The sequence below is a fragment of the Chanodichthys erythropterus genome, chromosome 5 (assembly GCF_024489055.1).
Source record: "Chanodichthys erythropterus isolate Z2021 chromosome 5, ASM2448905v1, whole genome shotgun sequence".
Classification (NCBI taxonomy): Eukaryota; Metazoa; Chordata; class Actinopteri; order Cypriniformes; family Xenocyprididae; genus Chanodichthys; species Chanodichthys erythropterus.
Window position 1 is genome coordinate 36,628,085 of NC_090225.1, and position 23,219 is coordinate 36,651,303.

The 23,219-nt window shown below is 37.2% G+C and overlaps 1 protein-coding gene across 1 annotated transcript in view; it reads right to left on the reverse strand.

Annotated features, from left to right (window-relative positions):
- The window catches only part of prkceb (protein kinase C, epsilon b), a 140,805-nt gene that overhangs the window by 103,356 nt on the left and 14,230 nt on the right, over positions 1-23,219 (reverse strand). The window contains exon 2 of the mRNA XM_067386994.1: positions 1,562-1,625. Coding sequence (XP_067243095.1) covers positions 1,562-1,625 — 64 coding nt within the window. The remainder of the gene's footprint in view (positions 1-1,561; positions 1,626-23,219) is intronic.

Below are 23,219 nucleotides of genomic sequence, written 5' to 3' on the forward strand. Positions count from 1 at the left end.
GCAGACACATACCCGTTTACATCTGGTGTTTTAATTCATCTGTTTTGTCCACTTTTAACCACTTACTTCGAGGGGAGGGTCTACGGGCAGGAAAACGTATGTTTTGTTTTTTGTTTTTTGTTTTTGTGGCTGCTTTAATGCATTCAACCACATGAGCATCTACACTATGGAACCAATTTGGTCAAATGAGTTTTCGACTACCTCTGGAAGTGGTCAAAAATGGACAAGCTCGAAATGTTTTAGACCGCATTTACACCTGTATTTAGCATAGTCCACTTGTCAAGTCAAGTCAAGTCACATTTATTTATATAGCGCATTTTACAATGCAGATTGTGTCAAAGCAGCTTTACAGTGATAACAGGAAAATAATTCTGGCTGTACAGCAGCTCTAGAAGAAAATGGTGTCACTGTCTTGCTTCAGTATTGATTAATTCCATTGTATAAATCATTAGTTATTAATTTAATTCATTTATCTATACAGCAGCTGTGGAGAAAACAGTGATGTCATTGTCGTGCTCAGTTTAATTCGCATACAATGGTGTCAATGCAGGCAGATCAAAAACATTGTTGAATATAAAGTGACCCCAACTAACCAAGCCAGAGCGACAGCAGCAAGGAACCCAAACTCCATCATGTGACAAAAATGGAGAAAAACTGTGATCAGATCGACCAAAACACATCTTAATACCAGGTGCAGACAGGGCCCAAGATGCTTGTTGGCATCTTATATCAGGGATCACCATCCAAAACGCAACATATGTCATCTCAAAATATGATTATTTCTTGCCTCTTTTCGTAGGTCTATTCCTGCAGAAATTCCAAGTTAACAGTTTTGCAAACTGTGCCATTCCATCACTGATGGTGCAGACACATGGTCTGTGTAGACACAAGGAGATGTTTGATATGCAGCATCTAGATCAGTGTGAGAGGAAAGTGGTCATATGTTCTGCCTGCAGGAGCAGGAGTAGAGCCGAGTGGATGAAGGAGCTCTTAAACTGGGCCATCTCTGATGTGTATCCAGGAAAGGCAGGGGTCTGATAGGAGTTGGGCCGTAGGGAGTATTCACGACAGAGGCACATCTGGGAGGTTATCTGGCTGGAATCAAGCCACACTGGATTTGGGTCCAATGATCACGCGCCACAGTGGGATTTTTTTTTTTTCTCTATATACAGCTACACTGGAGGCAACATCAAGATCAGAAAGTTGCAGCTCTTCATATGACTTCAAGAAAAAGCTTCCAAAGCGCTGTCTGCGCCACTGCGTTTTAAGCAATGGCATATGTTAATAGAACTAAACCATTTTCAGCTTGGAGTGTTTATTTTGTTCATTCTATTTAAAATAAATGCATCTCAAAGACCTGATGCCACATTCAGTACATCTGTCATCACTCTATTACTTTTTATATCAAACATCCAGTGAGCATTTCCTGTGTCAGACAGTACAAAACGTCTGTATTTACAAGAAATCTTGTATTAGGTGTAATGGCTACACAGGGACATGATTCAAGCAGTTTTTAAATGGCATGTAATGCTATTACAGAAAGTTTACAAAGATGTCTTACCTTCACTGGAAGATCCAGACAAGTCGATAATGACATAAACCTTTCCCTCTGGCTCCAAGTCTATCTGTAAGGACCATCCAAAAAAACACAAAAGACAGAAAAAATGTTTTAGCAGAAGAGTAAAGGAACATCTTTAATAATCTTCACTGGCCTTTGTACTCAATGCAGTATTTGTAAGTGACAACTTAATGCACGCAATCTAAAATAAACACATTTGATCAAAAAGCAGACTGGATTTTTACAATTTCTCCCAATCATTTTGGGTAGACACTCACAAATAGGAAAAACAAACAATTTATCACAAAGTATCTGGTAACACTTTACAATAAGGTCTTATTTGTTAACATTATTTAATGTATAACTAACATGAACTAACAAAGTGCAATACAATTTTTAATAATCTTTCTTAATATTAGTTAATAAAAATCCAGCTGTTTATTGTTTGTTCATGTTAGTTCACAGTGCATTAACTAATTAACAAAAAAAAAAAAAACATTTGATTAAATGATTAAATTAACTAAGATTAATAAATTGTTAATTCTAGTTCATGCAGAAACCTTATTGTAAAGCGTTACGAAGAATCAAACTATATTAGCTGTACCAGAATGTTTTTTTTTGTTTGTTTTTTTTATTGTTATTATACAATCTTTGGTGCGAAAGTTGTATATGCCAAATTGTATATAAATATTTGTATCAGTTATTTTATATATTATAAAATAATTTTCTTAACAAAATACATTCGTTTTGTCTAACATGCTCATGTTTCAAAAAATCTGACTAATCCACCATGTTGTAAATGTGTGTGTTCCATGCCCATTTAAAGTAAATTTTGAAAGCCAAATAGCCTAAATTAAAGGTTCAGTCATCATTTACTCTCAAGAAGCTCTAAACCCATTTGAATTTTTCCAGTGGAACACAAAAAAAGATTATCAAAATGTCAAAGCTGCTTTTTTCTATACAACAAATGCATGATGATCGCACGCTGTTAAGTACAGATGTAATTCTGTTGTATTAAAAAGATGTCCATGCGCATACTATACATACAATAAATTAGTGACTGTGACTTCATGCTTCATTAGGTTTGCACACCACCTGTAAAAGCCTTACTTATCAGTAATGATACTAATGGAAATAAACAAGCACACATGGTCAAGATTAGCTGAATAAATGCTGAGTATGTGGCACCAGCAGAGGAAACAGCACCGTCTCGATGTGAACATGAGCCCTGAGAGGGTTGTGCTGAGGCTGAAATGACTGATATTAGGCCCAGTTCTCCTCTCAGCAGCTAATGACAGCATAACGGCTGTTCCATCAAAACCAGATTAAAGCAGGAAATGGAAGGAGGATGTGGGGATGAGTGGAGAGATTTGTACATGCTATGAGAGTAAAGAGAGAGACAGAGAGACAGTGAGGATGTGTGTGGGAGTTGGGTTAGAGGCGAGCCGTATCATGTTAGTGCAGTCAACACAGGTTTTACACAGGATGCACCAGTGCAAAGAAAAAAACCCTGCTGCAAGCGCACGCACATGCAACATTCACACTTCCAAACCAAAAGTTCCAGTATTAAGGTTCAATTGAATGCAATAGCTGAGATTCTTACATATTCACTATAAATCACATAGCTACATTATCATGGCAAAACTGATTTCATGAGACAAAACTGTTAGTTAGCAGTCAGAATGCATGTACAGTACATTACAGTTCAAAAAGTTTGGGTCAGTAATAATATTTTAATGTTTTTGAAAGAAGTCTCATGCATATCAAGGCATTTATTTGATGAAAATACAGCAAAACAGTAATATTGTGAAATATCATAACAATTCAAAATAACTGTTTTCTATTTTAATATAATTTAAAATGCAATTCATTCCTGGGATTGTCAGGATTTTCAGGTCCCATTTTGCCTGAGCTCTGTTTTCTACTCAGGGTACATTTACACAACAAAATGTACTAAAAACGGAAAAGTTTTTAATTTGCGTTTTTCTCGAACAGACGGCAACATTGTCAAAACGATCCCTGTTCACGCGGATCCGCAAAAACGTTTAAAACACTGTATTATGCTGCCAGGCCAGTAGTTGGCGATGTCACTTTCTGAAGAATAACTTGGCGCCTATAGATTTTAAACGTAATATGCATGCGCATGACGCTTTTTTGTAATTTACATAACAATAACGGTATCGTTTTCAGGCCCCCAAAACACTGTTGTAGTGTAAATGAATGGCCAAAATGCATAAAATTTTTTCATTTTTCATTTGTGTAAACGGACCCTTAATATGAGACCATAAAAACACATGCATAAAACTCTAATCATCAAAATGTTTTAAGTCATTTTAAATGGAGATATAATGTCACGCCGCAGGACATTTCTGCTTCCCAAAAGTATTTCATATCAACTACCCAAAAGCTGTTTGCAGAATTGATGAATACTGAAATCAAACTTTAATTTTTCAAAGCATAATGTGTCTTTGAAAGCCCTGAGGCTGCTGTGGGGTTTCTTCACTCCTTGCATAATGAAGGATGAATGAATCAGGATTTTACAAAATCCATACTTGAGGCTCTCCAGAACATTCATGCAGTGATTTACTGGTCTGTGGAATTCTTCCTATAGTGACATGTTTGTTAAAGGTCCAAATGACCTTGTGAACTTCTCTTTTCCTCCCACTTCCTGTGATGTCATGCTGAAGCTGATCTCTGAATGTTCTCTGTCTTGCAGGTGTGACGACACACCAAATATAGCAGCTAGCTGTAGCAGGAAAGGAGAGTAAGTGAATGTTTAAGTCTGGAAATATTTTGTGCATGTTTTTGCACATATGTGTCTATGTTCACGCAAGTACACTAGGGCGTGGAAGTAAATATTTGCATTTAGATCAGTCTGTAGTGTGCTGCTGAGTAAATGGGACATCTGCACATCATATACATGCAGGTCAAGAAATATAGGCTTGCTCATAAATAAGAAGCAAGTGTTGAATTTTTAGATGCATGAGAGCTACAAGTGATCAGATAAACAGATATTATACACGTTTTAAAGATGAAAATCTTATTAGTTATTTCTTTCATTCAAAATTAAGATAGATACCTATACAAATTATTTTCAATTATTTAACTGCTTTTGTTGAAAATGTCTTGATTTATTTAATTGGTAATCAGTTTATACCAATATAGTTTCAAACTTGTACAACTTTCTTTCTTCTGATGAGCACATAAAAAAATAAAAAATCCTCCATTTTTGTTCATACACTGTAAAATTTTTTAAAAATACTATGAAAAAATGTTGATACAGCAAGTTCCCTTACTAAATTCTAGAAGTAAAAAAAGAAAAAATCAACTTATAATTACAGTGAAAAATTGTAAACTGACATCCCCAGAATTCCATTCATGACACTTCACATTTGAAGATATTTTGTTTAAATAATTTTAATAATTAATGTTTTACAATGTAAAATTTACATTGTTCTGTAAATATTTTTACATTTTTACTTTATTTTTTATAGATTCTGGCAACCACGGCTGCCCTTTTTTTTTTTTTTTTTTTTTTTTGTAAAAAGAACAGGATTTCTTTTTTTCTTTTTTTTACAGTCTACACTGAAAGACAATGGGGTCCAAAATAACATTTAAAAATTAAATTATTCACTTATAATCTTAGTGTCCAGAGAGCAGCTTTTGTGTTTGTCACAGATCCCTTGTTCCCTGGACTCCATTTCCCAGAATCCTCATGTTTCCACACCTGCACTCACTTCCCTCGTCATCTCCCCATTGTCACGGATCACCTGCACCTGGACTCTATCATCTTCACTCCCTTTAGGCCATGTCCACACTAATACGTTTTCGTTTGAAAACGTATATTTTTTGAGATGGCGTTTTAAGTCAACAAAAACATAGCTTTTGGAAAACGCTCTCCAAAGCGGATACATTTGAAAACGCCGTCTTCGCGTCGTAGTGTGGACTGTGAAAACGGAGGCTTTTGAATACGATGATGCATTTTTAGTCATGTGATGCAGTCATATGACCAATTCAGCCAAGACACGTCTCTCAGTCTACATTCTCGCTTGCTTTGGCCGATTTATACTCTTGTGTTACTCGCAGCAACAACTCCACCACACTGTCGGTCCATTTAAAAAACTCAGTGCCTTTCCTCGACATTGCCTCAAAGTTTCAAAGAGCCGGAAAGTAAATAAACGCCTAGAGGGAATGACGCAGGTCGAAGCTTTACTCATGCGCAGTAGGGGGATGTAAGCGTTTTCATACGTTTCAGTGTGGATGAGCAACTTTTGGAAAACGTTTGAAAATGATAGTGTGGATGCGGAGCGTTTTTAGACGAAAACTGTGTAGACGTAGCCTTATATTGCACTCACTCCCTTCACTCCTCGTCCGTTCTATGTTAAGACTAAGTGTATGTTTGGTGTTTCCTGCCTGTGTTTATTAAAGTAGTGAATGTTATTGTGGAAATCCGTATCTGCCTCATCTCTACACCAGCTACCCGTAACAGAAGAACGGACCATTAAACTGCTGGATTTCCACAAAAAATGGATGCATTCTTGAGCTCCCGGACTCCAGCTTCTCCCATGCCTCCTACTTCCATGACGGCCACAGATCGTCTCATTGGGCTCCTGCAGGTTGGTCGTTCACTGGAGAGGTATGTGGAGGAGTTTGTTGAGCTTGCTTTTTTGACTAACTGGCCAGAAGCTTATTTGATCGCCCTGTTTCTGGACGGGCTGGATGACAACACTATCCGTTTTGATGAACCTGACTATCGTTTTTCCTTAAACGAAACTATCAATTTAATTTTGTGTTTAAATGACTCCAAATTCCTTGTCGAAGAGGTTCAGGATAAGTCTCGTCCAGTCCCTCCAGAAACACGGTTGGCCAGGCCAGTTAGTCAGTCTCCGTCTTCCTCCGCATACCCCTCCAGTGAACACCTTATCTGTTCTACGCTGGATCCGCACTCCTTCGCTGGGTCCAGAAAGCGGAGGAGGAGGAAGAAAGCAGCCCCAGCCTGTCACGAACCTGCCGCTCCAGCCCTCTCCGAGGAGGCTCCTGCCTCACACGAGCTGCCTAGTGATGCGGCTTGGTTAATTGACTTTTGGTCCGAGCCAATTTCTCCAGTCTCTACCGAGCCAATTTCTCCAGTCTCTGCCGCCGAGCCCTCTGCTCCAGCCGATGCCGCCGAGCCAGCCGCACCAGCCGCAGCCGAGCCAGCCGCTCCAGCCGCCGCCAAGCCCGCCGCTCCAGCCTATCACGAGCCCGCTCCAGCTACAGACTTTGGACTTTTTGTCTCCCCGCTGGTCTCCAGCCCTAAAACTGTGTTCCCTCCCTGCCTCCCTCTCCCACCTCCTCCCATTTGTGTCCACACTTCACCTCCACCTCAAGCCTCCTCAACCAGGACTCCACCTCAGTCCTCTGGTCGATTACCTCCACCTTGGCTCCAACCTCCCTCATCTCCACCATGGCCCATCAGTCCACCAGTCTCACCAGTCTCCATCCTTCCTCCAGTCACACATTGGTCCCTCATCAGCCTGCCCTCACCTCAGGACTTTACTCCTCCGTATTCACTCCATCCCTCGTTTCTGTTGGCTTCTTCACTCCCTCCTGTTCTCCCTTTGTTGTCTGTCATCCTGCTTCCACTGCGGCCTTCTGGAGCCCCGCCTGCACCTTGGTCGGCGGAGCCGCCGGTGTCGCCATGGTCCGCCAGACCTTCCGCGTTGCCTGGACTCTATGGCTTCTCGGCAGGGTAATGTCACAGATCCCTTGTTCCCTGGACTCCATTTCCCAGAATCCTCATGTTTCCACACCTGCACTCACTTCCCTCATCATCTCCCCATCGTCACGGATCACCTGCACCTGGACTCTATCATCATCACTCCCTTTATATTGCACTCACTCCCTTCACTCCTTGTCCGTTCTATGTTAAGACTAAGTGTATGTTTGGTGTTTCCTGCCTGTGTTTATTAAAGTAGTGAATGTTATTGTGGAAATCCGTATCTGCCTCATCTCTACACCAGCTACCCGTAACAGTGTTCAACAGAAGAAAGGAAGTCGTACAGGTTCGGAATGACAGTGAATAAATGATGAAGCTCATTTTTAGCCAAACTACTCCTTAATTAAACTTTATGAATTTAGGAAATAATTTGTGACATTGATTGTGGCTGGTTTTACCCAACAATTTAAGGTTTCATTTGCATCTATTTGGGTGATCTTAATGTTGGTTACATCATATATATTCAACAGAGAAACCGTGCCAACTCCAGTCTGTCCTATTGCAGTAATGACAGTAGAGAAGAACTGTGAGGTAGAGACATGACGTGTCTGTTTGACACCATCCAGATGTTCCCTTATTACATACACTGTAAAAAAAAATCCTGTTGTTTCTACGGAAAAATACCGGCAGCTGTGGTTACCAGAACAATACTGTAAAAATGACATCAAACCGTAAACATACTTACGGAGTTACATGTGAATTTTACATTTTAAATCTGTTAAATTTACGGTAAAATAACGTATTTCATTAACTGATATAATGTTAATTTACCAACCTAATGAAGTACTAATATCTGTTTTGTACCTTTATAATACACTGACAGTCACCAAACACAGTGGTGATGAGAGTCACATGATGAATCAAAGTTCATCACAAGCAGCTTTTCCACAAGCTGAGAAGCACAACACTAACATATAGAAGGTGCACACAGTGTCATTCACACACACACTAAACACCATCATGGTAACATGCATGAAATTTTAAAAATGCAATAAACATTAATTTAACAACATTAGATGTAACATAAAACCCTAATGTACATAACTGATTAGAAAAAAATGAGAAAAACTAAGAGTTATTTCAACGAAAATATATCAAATGTGAAGTATCACGCAGGGAATTGTGGGAATGTCAATATACGGTTTTTCACTGTAAATTTTACAATGAATTGTTATTTTTCACTTCCCAAAACTGTGAATTTAACGGTATTTTACCGTAAAATTACATTAAATGTACCGTTAGATCTATTACAGTTATTCACCGCATATAGTACGGAAACTTTCTGTAAACCAACCAACAGTTTTTCACCGCAGCATTTTTACAGTCTTTTACTGTTAAAATCACGGTCATTTTTTACAGTGTATACAGTATACAGGTAATATTTTTTAAGTAGTATACAAATGTAAACATTTTCATCAGCTTATTTTTGACACACAGTGATGAGTACACACACACACACCAAAATGAAATTGCTCAGCTAGATTCAAATCAGGCACTTTCATCTCATCTTCCACCACACAGCCACATACAGTATGTTTAGGTACATAAACTCCTAGAAAATCTATTGTTTCAATCATTTCTCCTAAGAAGAAAAGTGACTGAACAGAGAGAAAATTTTGACTTTTTTGAATTTTGAATTTCTCTGAAATGACCCCAGAAATGTCATATGCTTGCTCTAGAGATGCAGAAGCGTCTCAAATTGCATTCAAATTTGCCAATATACCAAAGTAACTTTAAATGTAATATTGAATAGCACACTACAGTTAAAATTATAATGAAGTACTTTACATTTGATTTAGTATTTTAGTCAACACATCAAAATAAGTGTACTTTAAAAAGCACAATAAAAGATTATTAAAACACAAGGATTTAAAATGTACTTTAAGTACAGTTTTTTAAATATAATTTTAAGATTTGAAGTACATTACAAGTGTACATTAAATACAATTAAGCTGACTTCTTTTTCAAAAGGGATTACAGTACTCTCTCTCTCTCTCTCTCTCTGTATGTGTGTGTGCTTGTTTTTGTGATTTATGAGGATACAAATTAGTATAATGACATGGGTATAACACTGGTATTACGACGTAAACATAAAAGTTGCAGCTCATAATACCCCATAGATTTTTTTTAATTAATTTTTTTATTACCTGCAATTAACTTCAATTTTTGATTCTAGGGCACCTTTAATAAAAAGACAGCTGGAGGAACGGTCACTTTGGCCTTGGCCCTAGACACGCAATATCTGACCATGTGTCAGACTCGATTTACTCCCTCCAGCTCTCAGAGCCTTCTTATTTAAAAATAAATATCACACTTAAATGTGAAGTATATAATGTTATACTTATATAATGCTGAGCAATAGCATACAGGGAGGGAAATACATTTTTGCAAACCAACAAACTCTGAATGTATCACTGTTATGTAGGGGTGTGCAATATACAGTTGCAAGAAAAAGTAAGTGAAACATTTGCACAATCTGTGAAAATGTGAATAATTTTAAAGGTGCCCTCGAATCAGAATTTGAATTTACCTCGGCATAGTTGAATAACAAGAGTTCAGTACATGGAAAAGACATACATTGAGTTTCAAACCCATTGTTTCCTCCTTCTTATGTAAATCTCATTTGTTTAAAAGACTTCCGGAAAACACTTGGATCTCAACATAACACCGACTGTTACGTAACAGTCGGGATCATTAATATGTATGACCCCAATATTTGCATAATGCCAGCCCATTCGACGCATTAGACAAGGAAAGGCAGTATTAACGGCTGGATCTGTGCACAGACAAGGTAAGCAAGCAAGAACAACAGCGAAAAATGGCAGATGGAGCAATAATAACTGACATGATCCATGATATCATGATATTTTTAGTGATATTTGTAATTTGTCTTTCTAAATGTTTCATTAGCATGTTGCTAATGTACTGTTAAATGTGGTTAAAGTTACCATCGTTTCTTACTGTATTTACAAATACAAGAGCCGTCGCTATTTTCATTTTTAAACACTTGCAGTCTGTATAATGCATAAATACAACTTCATTCTTTATAAATCTCTCCAACAGTGTGTAATGTTAGCTTTAGCCACAGAGCATATAACCTCAAACTCACACAGAATCAAACGTAACCATCTAAATAAATACTTTACTCAAATAATTCGAAGCATGCATACAGCATGCATGACGAACATCTTGTAAAGATCCATTTTTTAGGGTTATATTAGCTGTGTGAACTTTGTAAATGAGCTGTAATATAGTCGACAGCTCGTGTGGCAGAGGAAGCGCATCTTTTAAAGGGGCCGTGCTGAAAAAATCAGTGCATAGTTAATGATGCCCCAAAATAGGCAGTTAAAAAAATTAATAAAAAAAAAATCTATGGGGTATTTTGAGCTGAAACTTCACAGACACATTCAGGGGACACCTAGGACTTATATTACATCTTGTAAAAAAACAATCTAGGGCACCTTTAACAAAATAAGAGAGATCATGCAAAATGCATGTTATTTTTTATTTAGTACTGTCCTAAATAAGATATTTTACATAAAAGATGTTTATATATAGTTGATAAGGAAAAAAAAAAGCTGAATTTATTAAAATGACCCCGTTCAAAAGTATGTGAACCATTGGTTCTTAATACTGTATGTGGTTACCTGGATGATCTATGACTGTTTTTTTTTTTTTGTTTTGTGATGGTTGTTCATGAGTCTCTTGTTTGTTCTGAGAAGTTAAACTGAGCTCTGTTCTTCAGAAAAATCCTCCATGTCCTGCAGATTCATAATTTTTCAAGCATTTTTGCATATTTGAACCCTTTCCAGCAGTGACTGTATGATTTTGAGATCCATTTTTTCACACTGCGGACACCTGAGGGACTCAAACTCAACTATTAATTTTTTTTTAAAACATTCACTGATGCTTCAGAAGGAAACACAATGCATTAAGGGGGGGGGCGGGGGGTGAACATTTTTTAATTTGAAGATCAAGGTAAATTATACTTAATTTTTCTTCAGAAAAATCCTCCAGATCCTGCAGATTCTTCAGTTTTCAAGCATCTTTTGCATATCTGAACCCTTTCCAGCAGTGATTTTGAGATCCATCACACTGTGGACAATTGAGGGACTCAAACACAACTATTAAAAAAAGGCTCAAACATTCACTGATGCTCCTGAAGGAAACACAATGCATTAAGTGCCGGGGGGTGAAAACTTTTGAACAGTATGAAGATGTCCCATTTTTTCTTATTTTGTTGAAATATCTTTTTTTTGTTTAGTACTGCCCTTCAGAAGCAACAGACGATACTTGCATGTTTCCCAGAAGAAAAATTAAGTATAATTTACCTTGATCTTCAAATTAAAAAATGTTCACCCCCCACCCCCACCCGCTCTTAATGCATTGTTTCCTTCTGAAGCATCAGTGAATGTTTTTAAAAAAAATTTATAGTTGAGTTTGAGTCCCTCAGTTGTCCGCAGTGTGAAAAAATGGATCTCAAAATCATAGAGTCACTGCTGGAAAGGGTTCAAATATGCAAAAATGCTTGAAAAATTATGAATCTGCAGGACATGGAGGATTTTTCTGAAGAACAGAGCTCAGTTTAACTGCTAAGAACAAACAAGAGACTCATGAACAACCATCACAAAACAAAAAGAACAGGCATAGATCATCCAGGTAACCACACACAGTATGAAGAATCAATGGTTCACATACTTTTGAACGGGGTCATTTTAATAAATTCAGATTTTTTTTTTCTTGTTGGCTATATATAAACATCTTTTAGGTAAAATATCTTACTCAGGACAGTACTAAATAAAAAAAAAATAACATGCATTTATATGATCTCTCTTATTTTGTTAAAATTATTCACATTTTCACAGATTCTGCAAGTGGTTCACATACTTTTTCTTGCAACTGTATATCATCTATGATAATATCGTAATCATATGACATAGTTAAGCAATTTCACATGAAGAGTGCTGTTTTTTCCCCGAATATCAGCACAATTGCATTACTGATTTTATAAAACATTTCAATAAATAAGTTAATATTAAGTGACATATTTTAGACACAATTTTTCTTGTTTTTGCTCTATTTCGCTACGAAAATAGTTCCAATCAAAGCCACAGCAGAACTGTTTTGCAACTCCAAGCAACAGACAGCTGTGCTTTGTTACTGAATGAATCAGTTGTTTTGAACAAATCAGTTGAATGAATGATTCAATGAGTTGTTCATTAAAACAGTCAATCATTTCATTCATGAATGAATCAGCCGTTTGAAGAAATCAGATGACTCAATGGCTGCATTCCTTCCCATACTTCCCTACTATATAGTAGGTGAAAAACAATATGCCACAAAAGGAGCATGTCCGAATTCACAGTACTCATAAAAGTGTAGGTAATAGTACCCAGATAACCTACTACTTCCGGCGAGATTCTGAAGTGTGCACACGATGGACATTTTACTATCCCATGAGGCTGCGAGAGAGGATTTGTGAATGGCAATGAAGGGACTCAATTGACGCTGGTAGGTCACGTTATTATAACATGGCGAATGTAGTACATCCAGATTACATTCATACTACACACATTCATATTATATAGTACCTACTCAAGAGAGTTTGTGATTTCGAATACAGCCAGTGACTCACTTATTAACTTGCCGCCACCATCTTTTCATTTTTTAAAAATCATTTCATACTTCAATATTTAATGTTCAAAACATTAATCACAAATGCAACTGTAACTGCAGGTTAAAGCTGAATTGTGTAAATACATCTAAATGCCACTTCATTGCAAAGACAGATTTTTTTCTATACTAATTTCATTTGATTGGTAACAGCTCTATAGAGTCTTTTTATTCTAAAATTGGTTAAATGTAAGAATGTAAGAATCTGACATAAAAGATGACGCTTACATTTAATTAGGTTAATAAATTGGCCTTATAAGGGTAAAAATGCTCATAAAAGGTTAAAATCTATTTCATAAGTTCATCTCTGTGAATTAACCACACAAAATATGAAGGATATCAAAAGCTTTGGCAGTCAGCTGTCTACAGCAGTCCTAAACCTGAAGGTACCAATAACACACTCGGCAAAATATCGTCTTAATTATCATTATCGACAAAATCCAAGAAAATATAGAGATTTAATTTTTGTCAATATGGCACACTCTTACTGTTGTGTAGATGTGACATGAGGAAAGAACATGGAGAATAATGAAAGATGAAAAGAGAGAAAGCAAGCGCAGGTGAAAGAGGACAGCTGTCTAGGCAGAACACAGGGGCATGTTGTGTTTTATCTCTCGGATGACAGTATGTTTAGCCGCTTTGCGGAGTGTGTGTTCATGTGAGCGTTGATGCACACCAGATCCCTCAAGCTAATTGAGACTCCACTGAAACACAAACATACACATAAACCTGGACAGAGAGAAACAATATCCCTGCGATAACTAAATATTTTCATTTCCAAGTCTCTAAATACAAAATGCAGCAACTAAATGTCCGCAGTGTTTGTTTCAGGGCCTTTAGCATCGGTCATAAAGATGGCTGAAATATTTGGGTTTCAATTGTGTAATAAACAGGTTTAATGCTGCCAGTGCCAAGGCATGATTGATCGTAGTTAAGAGATGAACACCACCACAATGTCGTGTTTACCAAAGAAAAAACTCTGGATTTTCTTTGAGTCCTGAGACTCCTGACTGTCCAAGTTGGTCTGCACAGGGAATAAATGAAAACATGTACTATATAACATTTCCAATAACTGTGTGGCAGCTCTGAAATGATAAGATAAAGCATTGATTACATACCTAATGCATATAATTTACTCTTCATTTTGTTCCATTAGAGTGAATATGTAATTGCCCAACAGATTCATTTTGTTCCAACCAAAATTGCTTGAAAGCACATCACAAAAGTAAGATCATCCCAAGAGGATGTGAAGTCAGCATAAGTGATGTGTTATTAGAGTTTCTTCATGTACCACTTTCAAGAATGCCCATATTTGTTAATACGCATTTAGAATTGTCTATTTCCACTGGGTCATACTCAAATCTGTGCAGTACAGCTAACAGATGGACACTGAAATTTGTGCAGGTGCCCAAAAAGATTGTTCATTTGCAGTTGTTCTAGTACTGTCCACAAGATAAACCTCATTATGTGCCATCTAACTGTATGCTTGCATCTACAAACAGTAGAAAATAAAATAAAATTAAATAATATATAATAATGTATGTAAAGATTATACTACAATACAGTGCTGCTGGGATGACATATTTTTTTTCAAAACCCGGAAAAGAATTAGCACTTCCGGTTCCATCGTCCTGAAGTCAAAAGGTTCTTTGAATGGGTTTTTGGTTAAATGTCTTGAATAAGGTCTGTGGTGAACAAAAGCTCAAGATATTTTCTTGAGCTTTTGATATTTGTTTTATACTACAACATAAAATACATTAATAATACCCCACTTGAGATTTTTTTTAAGCTTTTACTTGTCTTACTTGAAAAAAGGGTTTTTCCGCTTTTACAGCTACAGGTGTTTTATCAGTGCCTGATTCTTTTTATAGGGCGAAGTTCTTGTGCCATCATCAGCCAGTTAGTCACATGGCATTTGGATCAAAATTTGTTTGTGGTTCCATGAGCAAAGATAGCTGATTTCAAATCAAAAATATCTGTAAGTTCTTGCGCCATGCAGCTGCTCCTGAGGTAGAATGCTAATTGATTTCTCCAGGTATACTGTAAACAGTAAAAACATGTAGTCCCACCCAAAGCTCACAACAGGGTGACCCAGAAGTATTTTAACACCAAATTAAAATGTTATCTTTAAGTAGATTGCTGTAAGAAGGGTAAAAAATGTCTACATATTGCTTAAAAAATAAACCTCTTTTAAGACTAGATAAGCTAATTTGTATCATGACAATATTATCAAGACAATTGAGCATTTTTAATCCATCAATATCATAACAAAAAAATATATATATAAACATATTATTAAACATAATTTTGAAATTGTAATACATACAAAGTTCTGTCATGAAACTCTAGATGGCGCAGGCTAATAGGTCCTTTAACTCAACCTGCTCGTAAACATATCATTACCTATAGGGCACAGCTGATTGGTTCCTGCCATATCAGTAGCCAATGAGCTCGCTGCTCAACCTTCAAATACTTGGGTAGCATTTGCCTTAGCAGTGCAGAATGCTTTCAGAAACCCTCCACCTTCCCCAGCTCCACCTGTATAGATCTGCTATGGGTAATTCATGTACGCTGTATTGTACAGCAGCAGCGTGTCTTGCTTGCTCACGGCAGCATGTCTGTATATGTATTGGAAGTAGCAAGTCCGTACTTGCAGCAGCGTAGCAGATCTATTCTGCCAAGACCAAACATATCAACACTGTCATACCAATTATCATGCCAAACACTCAGCAAGTTGTCATGACAGAAATAATGTTAGTATGTTCAAGTTAGTCAATAAAACACAATTCTTTTTTTGTATAAAACATTTACATTAAAATGTTGACAAGTGTAAAAATGTGCACAAAAGTACACATTTACTGTGAATTAAATTAAACTAGTATTACAATATTAAGAATAAATGCTCAAATTATGCTAATTACTTTTGGGAGGTTAAATGTGGCTTGGATGTTTTTGTGAGCTTCACACAAGAACATAATTTACCCATTCACAACATTATTTTCCACACAAGAATGTTTATTGTTACACAAGGTTTATGTGCAGTGTGTGCGTGTGTTAACATGTTTACAAGCTTTGGTATGTGCATTAGCTGATATATCAAGTGGTGACAGCCCTATTTCAAATCAGAGACCTACATTTAAAAGCATTCCTGGAATGCATTCTATCTCTCGATCTCCCTTGTGACTCTTCAACACTGTTCAAATAGCACAATTTGAATGCTGAAAGTGCATCAGGCATCAATGCCCATTCTTACATTGCATCCCTTCAAGACACTATTACATTAACATTAATTTACTTAAAGAGCAAACGAAGACAGACATCACATGAGTGTAAACTCGAGTCATGCTTTTGAGACCACTATATGACCTACCACCTCTAGTCCATCTGTTTCAATTAGACGCTGCCCTTAGAACCAATATGTGTGTAAACACACTCACACTCACAAAAGGACTTCTCCTGAGCATTCCCTTTTTTCTTCTTTTTAGTCTGTAGGGACTTTTCTAAGTTATTTTTTTATTTAAGGAATGTGAACTTGAGAGAACGTGTCCCTCTTATCACATTGCGGGATTGCAGCTGGTCTGTCCATCTCAGAATCGACAGTCAAGAATCTAATTGTAGATAAGAGGTTTCTGTCACATGGCAGGGAATAATCACATCACGTCAAACTCAAGCCACTAAAATATCACAATAAAAAAACACAAAAAAACAAATCAAGTTTGAATGACTCAGGAATTACTTAATCAGTATTGGATTTATCCATCTTTTTTCAAATGCGTTTCTGATGTTGTTGTTGCTGAGCCCCCATTATGTTTATTAGCTGTCACAATGATATTTGACAATTACAACAAATCTGTTAATATTTGTTCACACTATTTTGTCTATAATAAATGAAAATTAAATAATAAAAAAAACTAAAATGAATCATTAAAATACCACAATGAATTAATGCATATGTTCTGTATAAAACATATAATAATAATGTCCTGTATAAAACATGGATATTCATTTTGAGATTGCTAAAAATATATATATATATTTACCAGTGATTTTAAATTAATAGTGTTTTTAAATATTTGTAAGGGATAATCTGGGTTTTGTGTTTGTTTCTATGGTTTCTTATTGTTTGATTATCAGTTACACCAGTTGTTCATTTCGTTAATTAGCTTCTCTTATATTTGAGTCTACTTCACCAACCTTCTTCATCCCTGGGATAAAACATTACAGAATACCGGACCAGAAAAGAAGCTGGATTTTGCAGCAAAATTCAGTGAATTAACCAACGAGAACCTGGAATCTTGAATAGGTGCCGATTTATGTTTCTGCCGGAGGGTGCCCAGTGCCCCACATCATATCCACCCATACTCCACCCGCTTGGAGAAATGAATATGGAGATAGGCAATCCTCAGTTGTCTTCAGTGTACATACCCTCAGCTGATGCCAACATTAATGGCCACTGAGCACTCACCCATGGCAGGAAAGGAGCCAACCAGTCGTTTCCACCATGGCTTCTCGCCCCCTCGGCTCCACCCGGGACCTTTCCCCTTATGGCTCAACTGGGCTCACTCTCGCTGTGTTTCATCCCTCCACCCCTTTGGCTCTGTTGGACTTCGCCTTCCCTCTGGTTCTCCCTTGGTCTTCAGTCGCACCAGAGTCGCCTCAGTCCACCGGTATCCTTACTCCACCTCAAGTGCTCGTCACTGCAGATCTTCCTAGGCCTCTGAATCTACAATGTCGTCTGGTCCTGTCATTGCACCAGCTTCGCCCAGGTCTCCAGATTTCTCAGCTCCACCCTGGCTCATCCCACTATCGATTCCACCGTGGGCCTTTTTATCACCTATGCTCTTGGCTTCCACCTGCATCATCCTACCATCGCCTTCTCCATGGTTCTTCCCACCATCTGATACACCCTGGTACTCTCTTCTGCCACCTGTAATTGGGACTTTTGTCTGCCTCTGCTTGCATTAATCTCCTCCCTGGCTCCTCGCTCAATCTGATTCACCCTGGTACTGTCGTCTACTACCTGTTATGACTCTCCCTCCTAAAAGGACTATGTACCTTTTCTTTTATTGCGTCAGGAGCCGCCTTCCAATGGGGCTGTCATGTTCTGTCATGCTTATTTAGTATTGATTTAATTTTCAATGACTTTTAGGTTGTTTCTCTTCAGTTACCTGTTTTCTTTGTTCTAGTTTATCATATTCTACAGCAATGTTTCTCACCTATAATCCCATTATAATGTACCTTTAGCTATTTATTCTCCATTTTTCTTTCTGTGGGAATCAAAATCAGTAAGTGAACATGCTTGTCTTGATATCTCTGAAGGCATCAGGTCCCCCAGCCTCACCCCACCACCTCCTCTCTGCCCCCCTCTATCTCACTGGGAAGTAAATATGGGAGAGTGAAAACAGGAAGCCCAAGCTACCGTGTGACTCAAACGCACCGCTGGTATTTTTAGCTCCGTCCCGGCAGTACCCCGACCCCTGTTTCCTCCAGGGCCACCAGGAGGATACTACTGTCCGCTCCTCTGTCGGGCCCCACAGGGAAACAAGGCCGAGCTAAGAAAGGGTCCTGTCAATCCAGACAGCTTTTATATTGGTCCTGTCTGTCAATCGTGACCTTAATGCAGTGGCATTTTAAGGATATAAATACCAGACCACTGCTGTGTGATCAACACATGACACCAACATAACACAATTGCCCAGATACAATACCACTACCAGACTTCATCAAAAGTGATCTTTATATCAGCTATTTTAGAACAGCTTCAAATGTGTCTCATACAATCAGATTTTAGAATGGAAAATATCTTTACATATTTTTACATTTGTACACTTTCATTTGTTATATATAATCATATCTTTTTGTTTGTGTCCATCTAGTTCTAAATAAAAAGACAAAATAATCAACAGTGCCTTTCATTTGTAAGGCCAATTCACTGGACTATTTAAAATTAAGCATTACCACATGGTTATTTATTATATGGAACATTACTGTCGCATTCACAAACTTGCAAATTTTTTGCAAAAGACAACTAGATCATTATATAAAATGTAGAAATGGTGAAATGATGTATGACGTACAGAAACAAACTGTTGTTGTTGAATATAGTGTCATAAATGACATTCTAAAATTTCTCCTTCCACTCATCTTGTGTAAAGTGGTGCAGGATAACATTGTTCCACTAGTCCTTGCTTCGGACTCTCATCCACAGATGCCTGGATTTGGGTGTGGGAAGGAGCGTTTTTACTCCTCGATAAATAGTAGCATGACACAAAGCTTCATGTGTTCATCGCCCCCCTTAAATAAATAAATATTAAGTCTGCAAAATAAAGAAAAAAGCAATGGTATGGGGAAAGCTTAGCAAGTGGCAACAGCAAGAAACCCTGAATATTCATGCATTGTGTGCATGTCAAAAGATCTACTCTGATTTCAAGCTTGTGTGACATGCGCACATGATTTCATTCCGATTGAAACAAAAGGTGTCAATGTAAACGTAGCTAATGGCACTGAAACTGTAATTAATTTCAAAAGTTATCTACAACACAAGAACGGTTTAAAAGTATGTATGTTCAGGTCATTCCTTCTTATATTTAGTTTAGTCATCAAGAGTTATTTTTACATGTTATAAAAAGCGTTCTCACATTGTTAGCTGCTCTTTCCTGCAGCAAGAGCATCCTAAAACAGACACTAAGGGCAAAGACAGAGGGCATGTATGTCGTCGCAGAGGGTGTGTTGTGTCTGGCAGCGAGAAGAGCTTTGAGAAGCAGCCATGACACTATTGTTTTCTGCAGATCTACGTCAGAAGCTTGAAGGTAAGTGGAATATAGATGTCTCCCTCCCATTGCTGCTGCCCACAACACCCAGCAGACAATGCCCACATATGTCATCAGTAATGTAATGTCCCTTAACCACACAACAAACAAACCAGTGTGTCTGTTTAAAATACAGATTCCCAGCTGATTCATGACAAATCTAACACTAAAGCGCAATTTCATTACACATGATTCAATAAAACCGTTCACCAAACCAAAATTTGAGGCTATCTTGTTATGTTAAGAGTTCCATATCAACTTAAGGTAGAGGAACCGGGAGCTGAGAGAGACAATCCTGTGTGGTTAACCTTTGAGGAAAGCCAATCCTTCAGGTTCAGGAGTGACACTGTCTGTGGTGATATTGCTTAACACCTGCTCCTGTGTCGCTCCAAGAGTTTACTTACAGTTCACACATTATACACAATGTAGATTAAGCTGTATCATATTTAATGAACAAACAAGCAAACAAATTAATGAACAAAACAAGCACAACCAGATTGAACAGCCCAAAAAAATCGAACAAACTAAATTAACTAATGAATGAACAAATAAATGAACAAGCAAATTTGAGCGAAAAAAAAAAAAAAGCAGAGAAGTAAAACAATACTTGCTGATATTTGTAGACACTAATGAGTTGCTGATTGATATACTGATTTAGCAGTGCAACCAATCAAATGTCAGGGGAACATGAGAGAATAACTGCATTGACGCAGTTGAAAGCTGAAAAAAAAATAAATAAATAAAGAGAAATAATGACAGTTAAGAGGGGAGTTAATGGTTAAGAGGGAAAAACTGGAGTCCATGATAATGACAGACCATGGTTAGACAATGGGAGAGAAGGTCAAATAAGGCCATCTTTTTGATAGCTGGATTGCACTCCAACTTATTTTGAGCCATTGCCTCTTAATTACTAACATTATAACAGGTACATGTGCAGTTGAGCAAAAACAGAAAAATGCTTCTCTATTTGAAGGTAGTAATTTGGCTAATCAACAATTAACCATCATTTGTTAACGACTGGATAAAACATGGGATGTTGACCATTAAAGGTGAAGTATTCCAATCATAGGTTAATTCAACAAAAACTGCTAACATTATGGCACTATCAAAACAGATTACAAGTGAGTACAGAAATGACACACTTTAGAAAGATCTTACCTCCACACTTCACACTGGAAATGATATTGAGCTGAATGAATCTCTGTACAGGCATAGGGTTAAGTGTTGGTACTTTAATTTCTGACCACAAACATGATGCAGCTAAATGCCGTTGTATTCCACTTTTGAGTGCTTAAATATGCTCTTTACACAGGTTTTTTAATGGAGTGACAATGGCAATTCGCTCTCAAAAAGTTCTGAAATTTCATAATTAGTGATGGGATGCTTTCGAAATACTGCTTTGTGAATGAGGATTCGTTACGACATACGTTTCAAAACATTTTGAAATGACAATGGTTTGCCACTGCGCTACAAACCCAATTCCAAAAAAGTTGGGACACTGTACAAATTGTGAATAAAAACAGAATGCAATGATGTGGAAGTTTCAAATTTAAATATTTTATTCAGAATACAACATACACTGCGTTCCAAAGTATTATGCAAGTGACATATCAGTAAGATTTTAGTACAATAAACATTCAGATTTTAGTTTTTCTAAGAAAATGTTTGTTCGTTTATTTATCCATGTCTTTTTAGATAACTGGTATCAATCTCAGACAAAATAATTTGCCAGATCTATGGAAACCCTACTTAGAGGTTGTTCCACATTATTAAGCAAGTCACAGTTCTCATGCAATATGGAGAGGAAGAAAGATCTTTCTGAAGATGAAAAGCATGAAATGGTGCAATGTTGTGCAAAAGGCATGAAAACAATTAATATTGTGTGAAACTGAATGGAGATTATCAAATTATCATAAGATTTGTGAGTGATTTAGAGCACAGCAGAACTCGGTCAGATAAAGGCTTATTAATGAAAGTTCCTATCAAAAAAATGTATTGTATTAAAAGGGTAGCTATAAAAAAAAGCCAGTGTTGAGCAGCGAACAGGTATTTGAAGCTTCTGGTGTCTCTTGAGTCTCAAGAAGCTCTCCATGCAGGCAGGCAGTTGTGCGTAAAGATGCATTTTAGACACCACTAACCAAACCTCACAAAGAGAAACCTTTACAGTGGGTGTAGAAATACATTTTCAAACAGTTTTATTGCTGTGGTGTTTTTTGCAGCATGGGATAGTGCATAGTGCATTGTACAATAGTTCATTGTACTATGCACTATCCTCCTTTTTATACCAAAGCTGAAAATGTCCAGTTATGAACTCCACATATCTTGCAAAAGTCATTTTAATGCCCTCCATCTCACTTCCCAGTATTCCAGCCCAAATTATCACCCACTAGCTCCTTGCTGACGTCGCAGTCTTGTTGGAAAGTGGTGGCCATTCACCAACCATCCAGAAATCCATCCATTTAGACCATCCATTGTAGTACGGCATTAGTCAGTGAATAAAACTATTTAAAAATGAGTCTTTGTGTATTTCTAAACCCACTGTAAATGTTTCTCTTTGTGAGGTTTGGTTTGGAGTGGCTGAAATGCATCTTTATGCACAACATGGAGAGCTTCTTGAGACTCCAGAGACACCAGCAGCTTCAAATACCCGTTTGCTGCTCAACACTAGCTTTTTTATAGCTGCCCTTTTAATACAATTAATTTTTTTGATAGGAACTTTCCTCAATAAGCCTTTATATGACCGAGTTCTGCTGTGCTCTAAATCACACACAAATCTTATGATAATTCGATACTCTCCATTCAGTTTCACACAATATTAGTTGTTTTCATGCCTTTTGCACAACATTGCACCATTTCATGCTTTTCATCTTCAGAAAGATCTTTCTTCGTCCCCATATTGCATGAGAACTGTGACTTGCTTAATAATGTGGAACAACCTCTAAGTAGGGTTTCCATAGATCTGGCAAATTATTTTCTCTGAGATTGATACCAGTTATCTAAAAAGACGGATAAATAAACGAACAAACATTTTCTTAGAAAAACTAAAATCTGAATGTTTATTGTACAGAAATCTTACTGATTTGTCTCTTGCATAATAATTTGGAACGCAGTGTAGATGACATATCAAATGTTTAAACTGAGAAAATGTATCATTTTAAGGGAAAAATAAGTTGATTTTAAATTTCATGGCATCAACACATCTCAAAAAAGTTCAGACAAGGCCATGTTTACCACTGTGTGGCATCTCCTCTTCCTTTTATAACATTCTGCAAACGTCTGAGGACTGAGGAGACAAGTTGCTTAAGTTTAGGAATAGGAATGTTGTCCCATTCTTGTCTAATACAGGCTTCTAGTTGCTCAACTGTCTTAGGTCTTCTTTGTCGCACCTTCCTCTTTATGATGTGCCAAATGTTTTCTATGG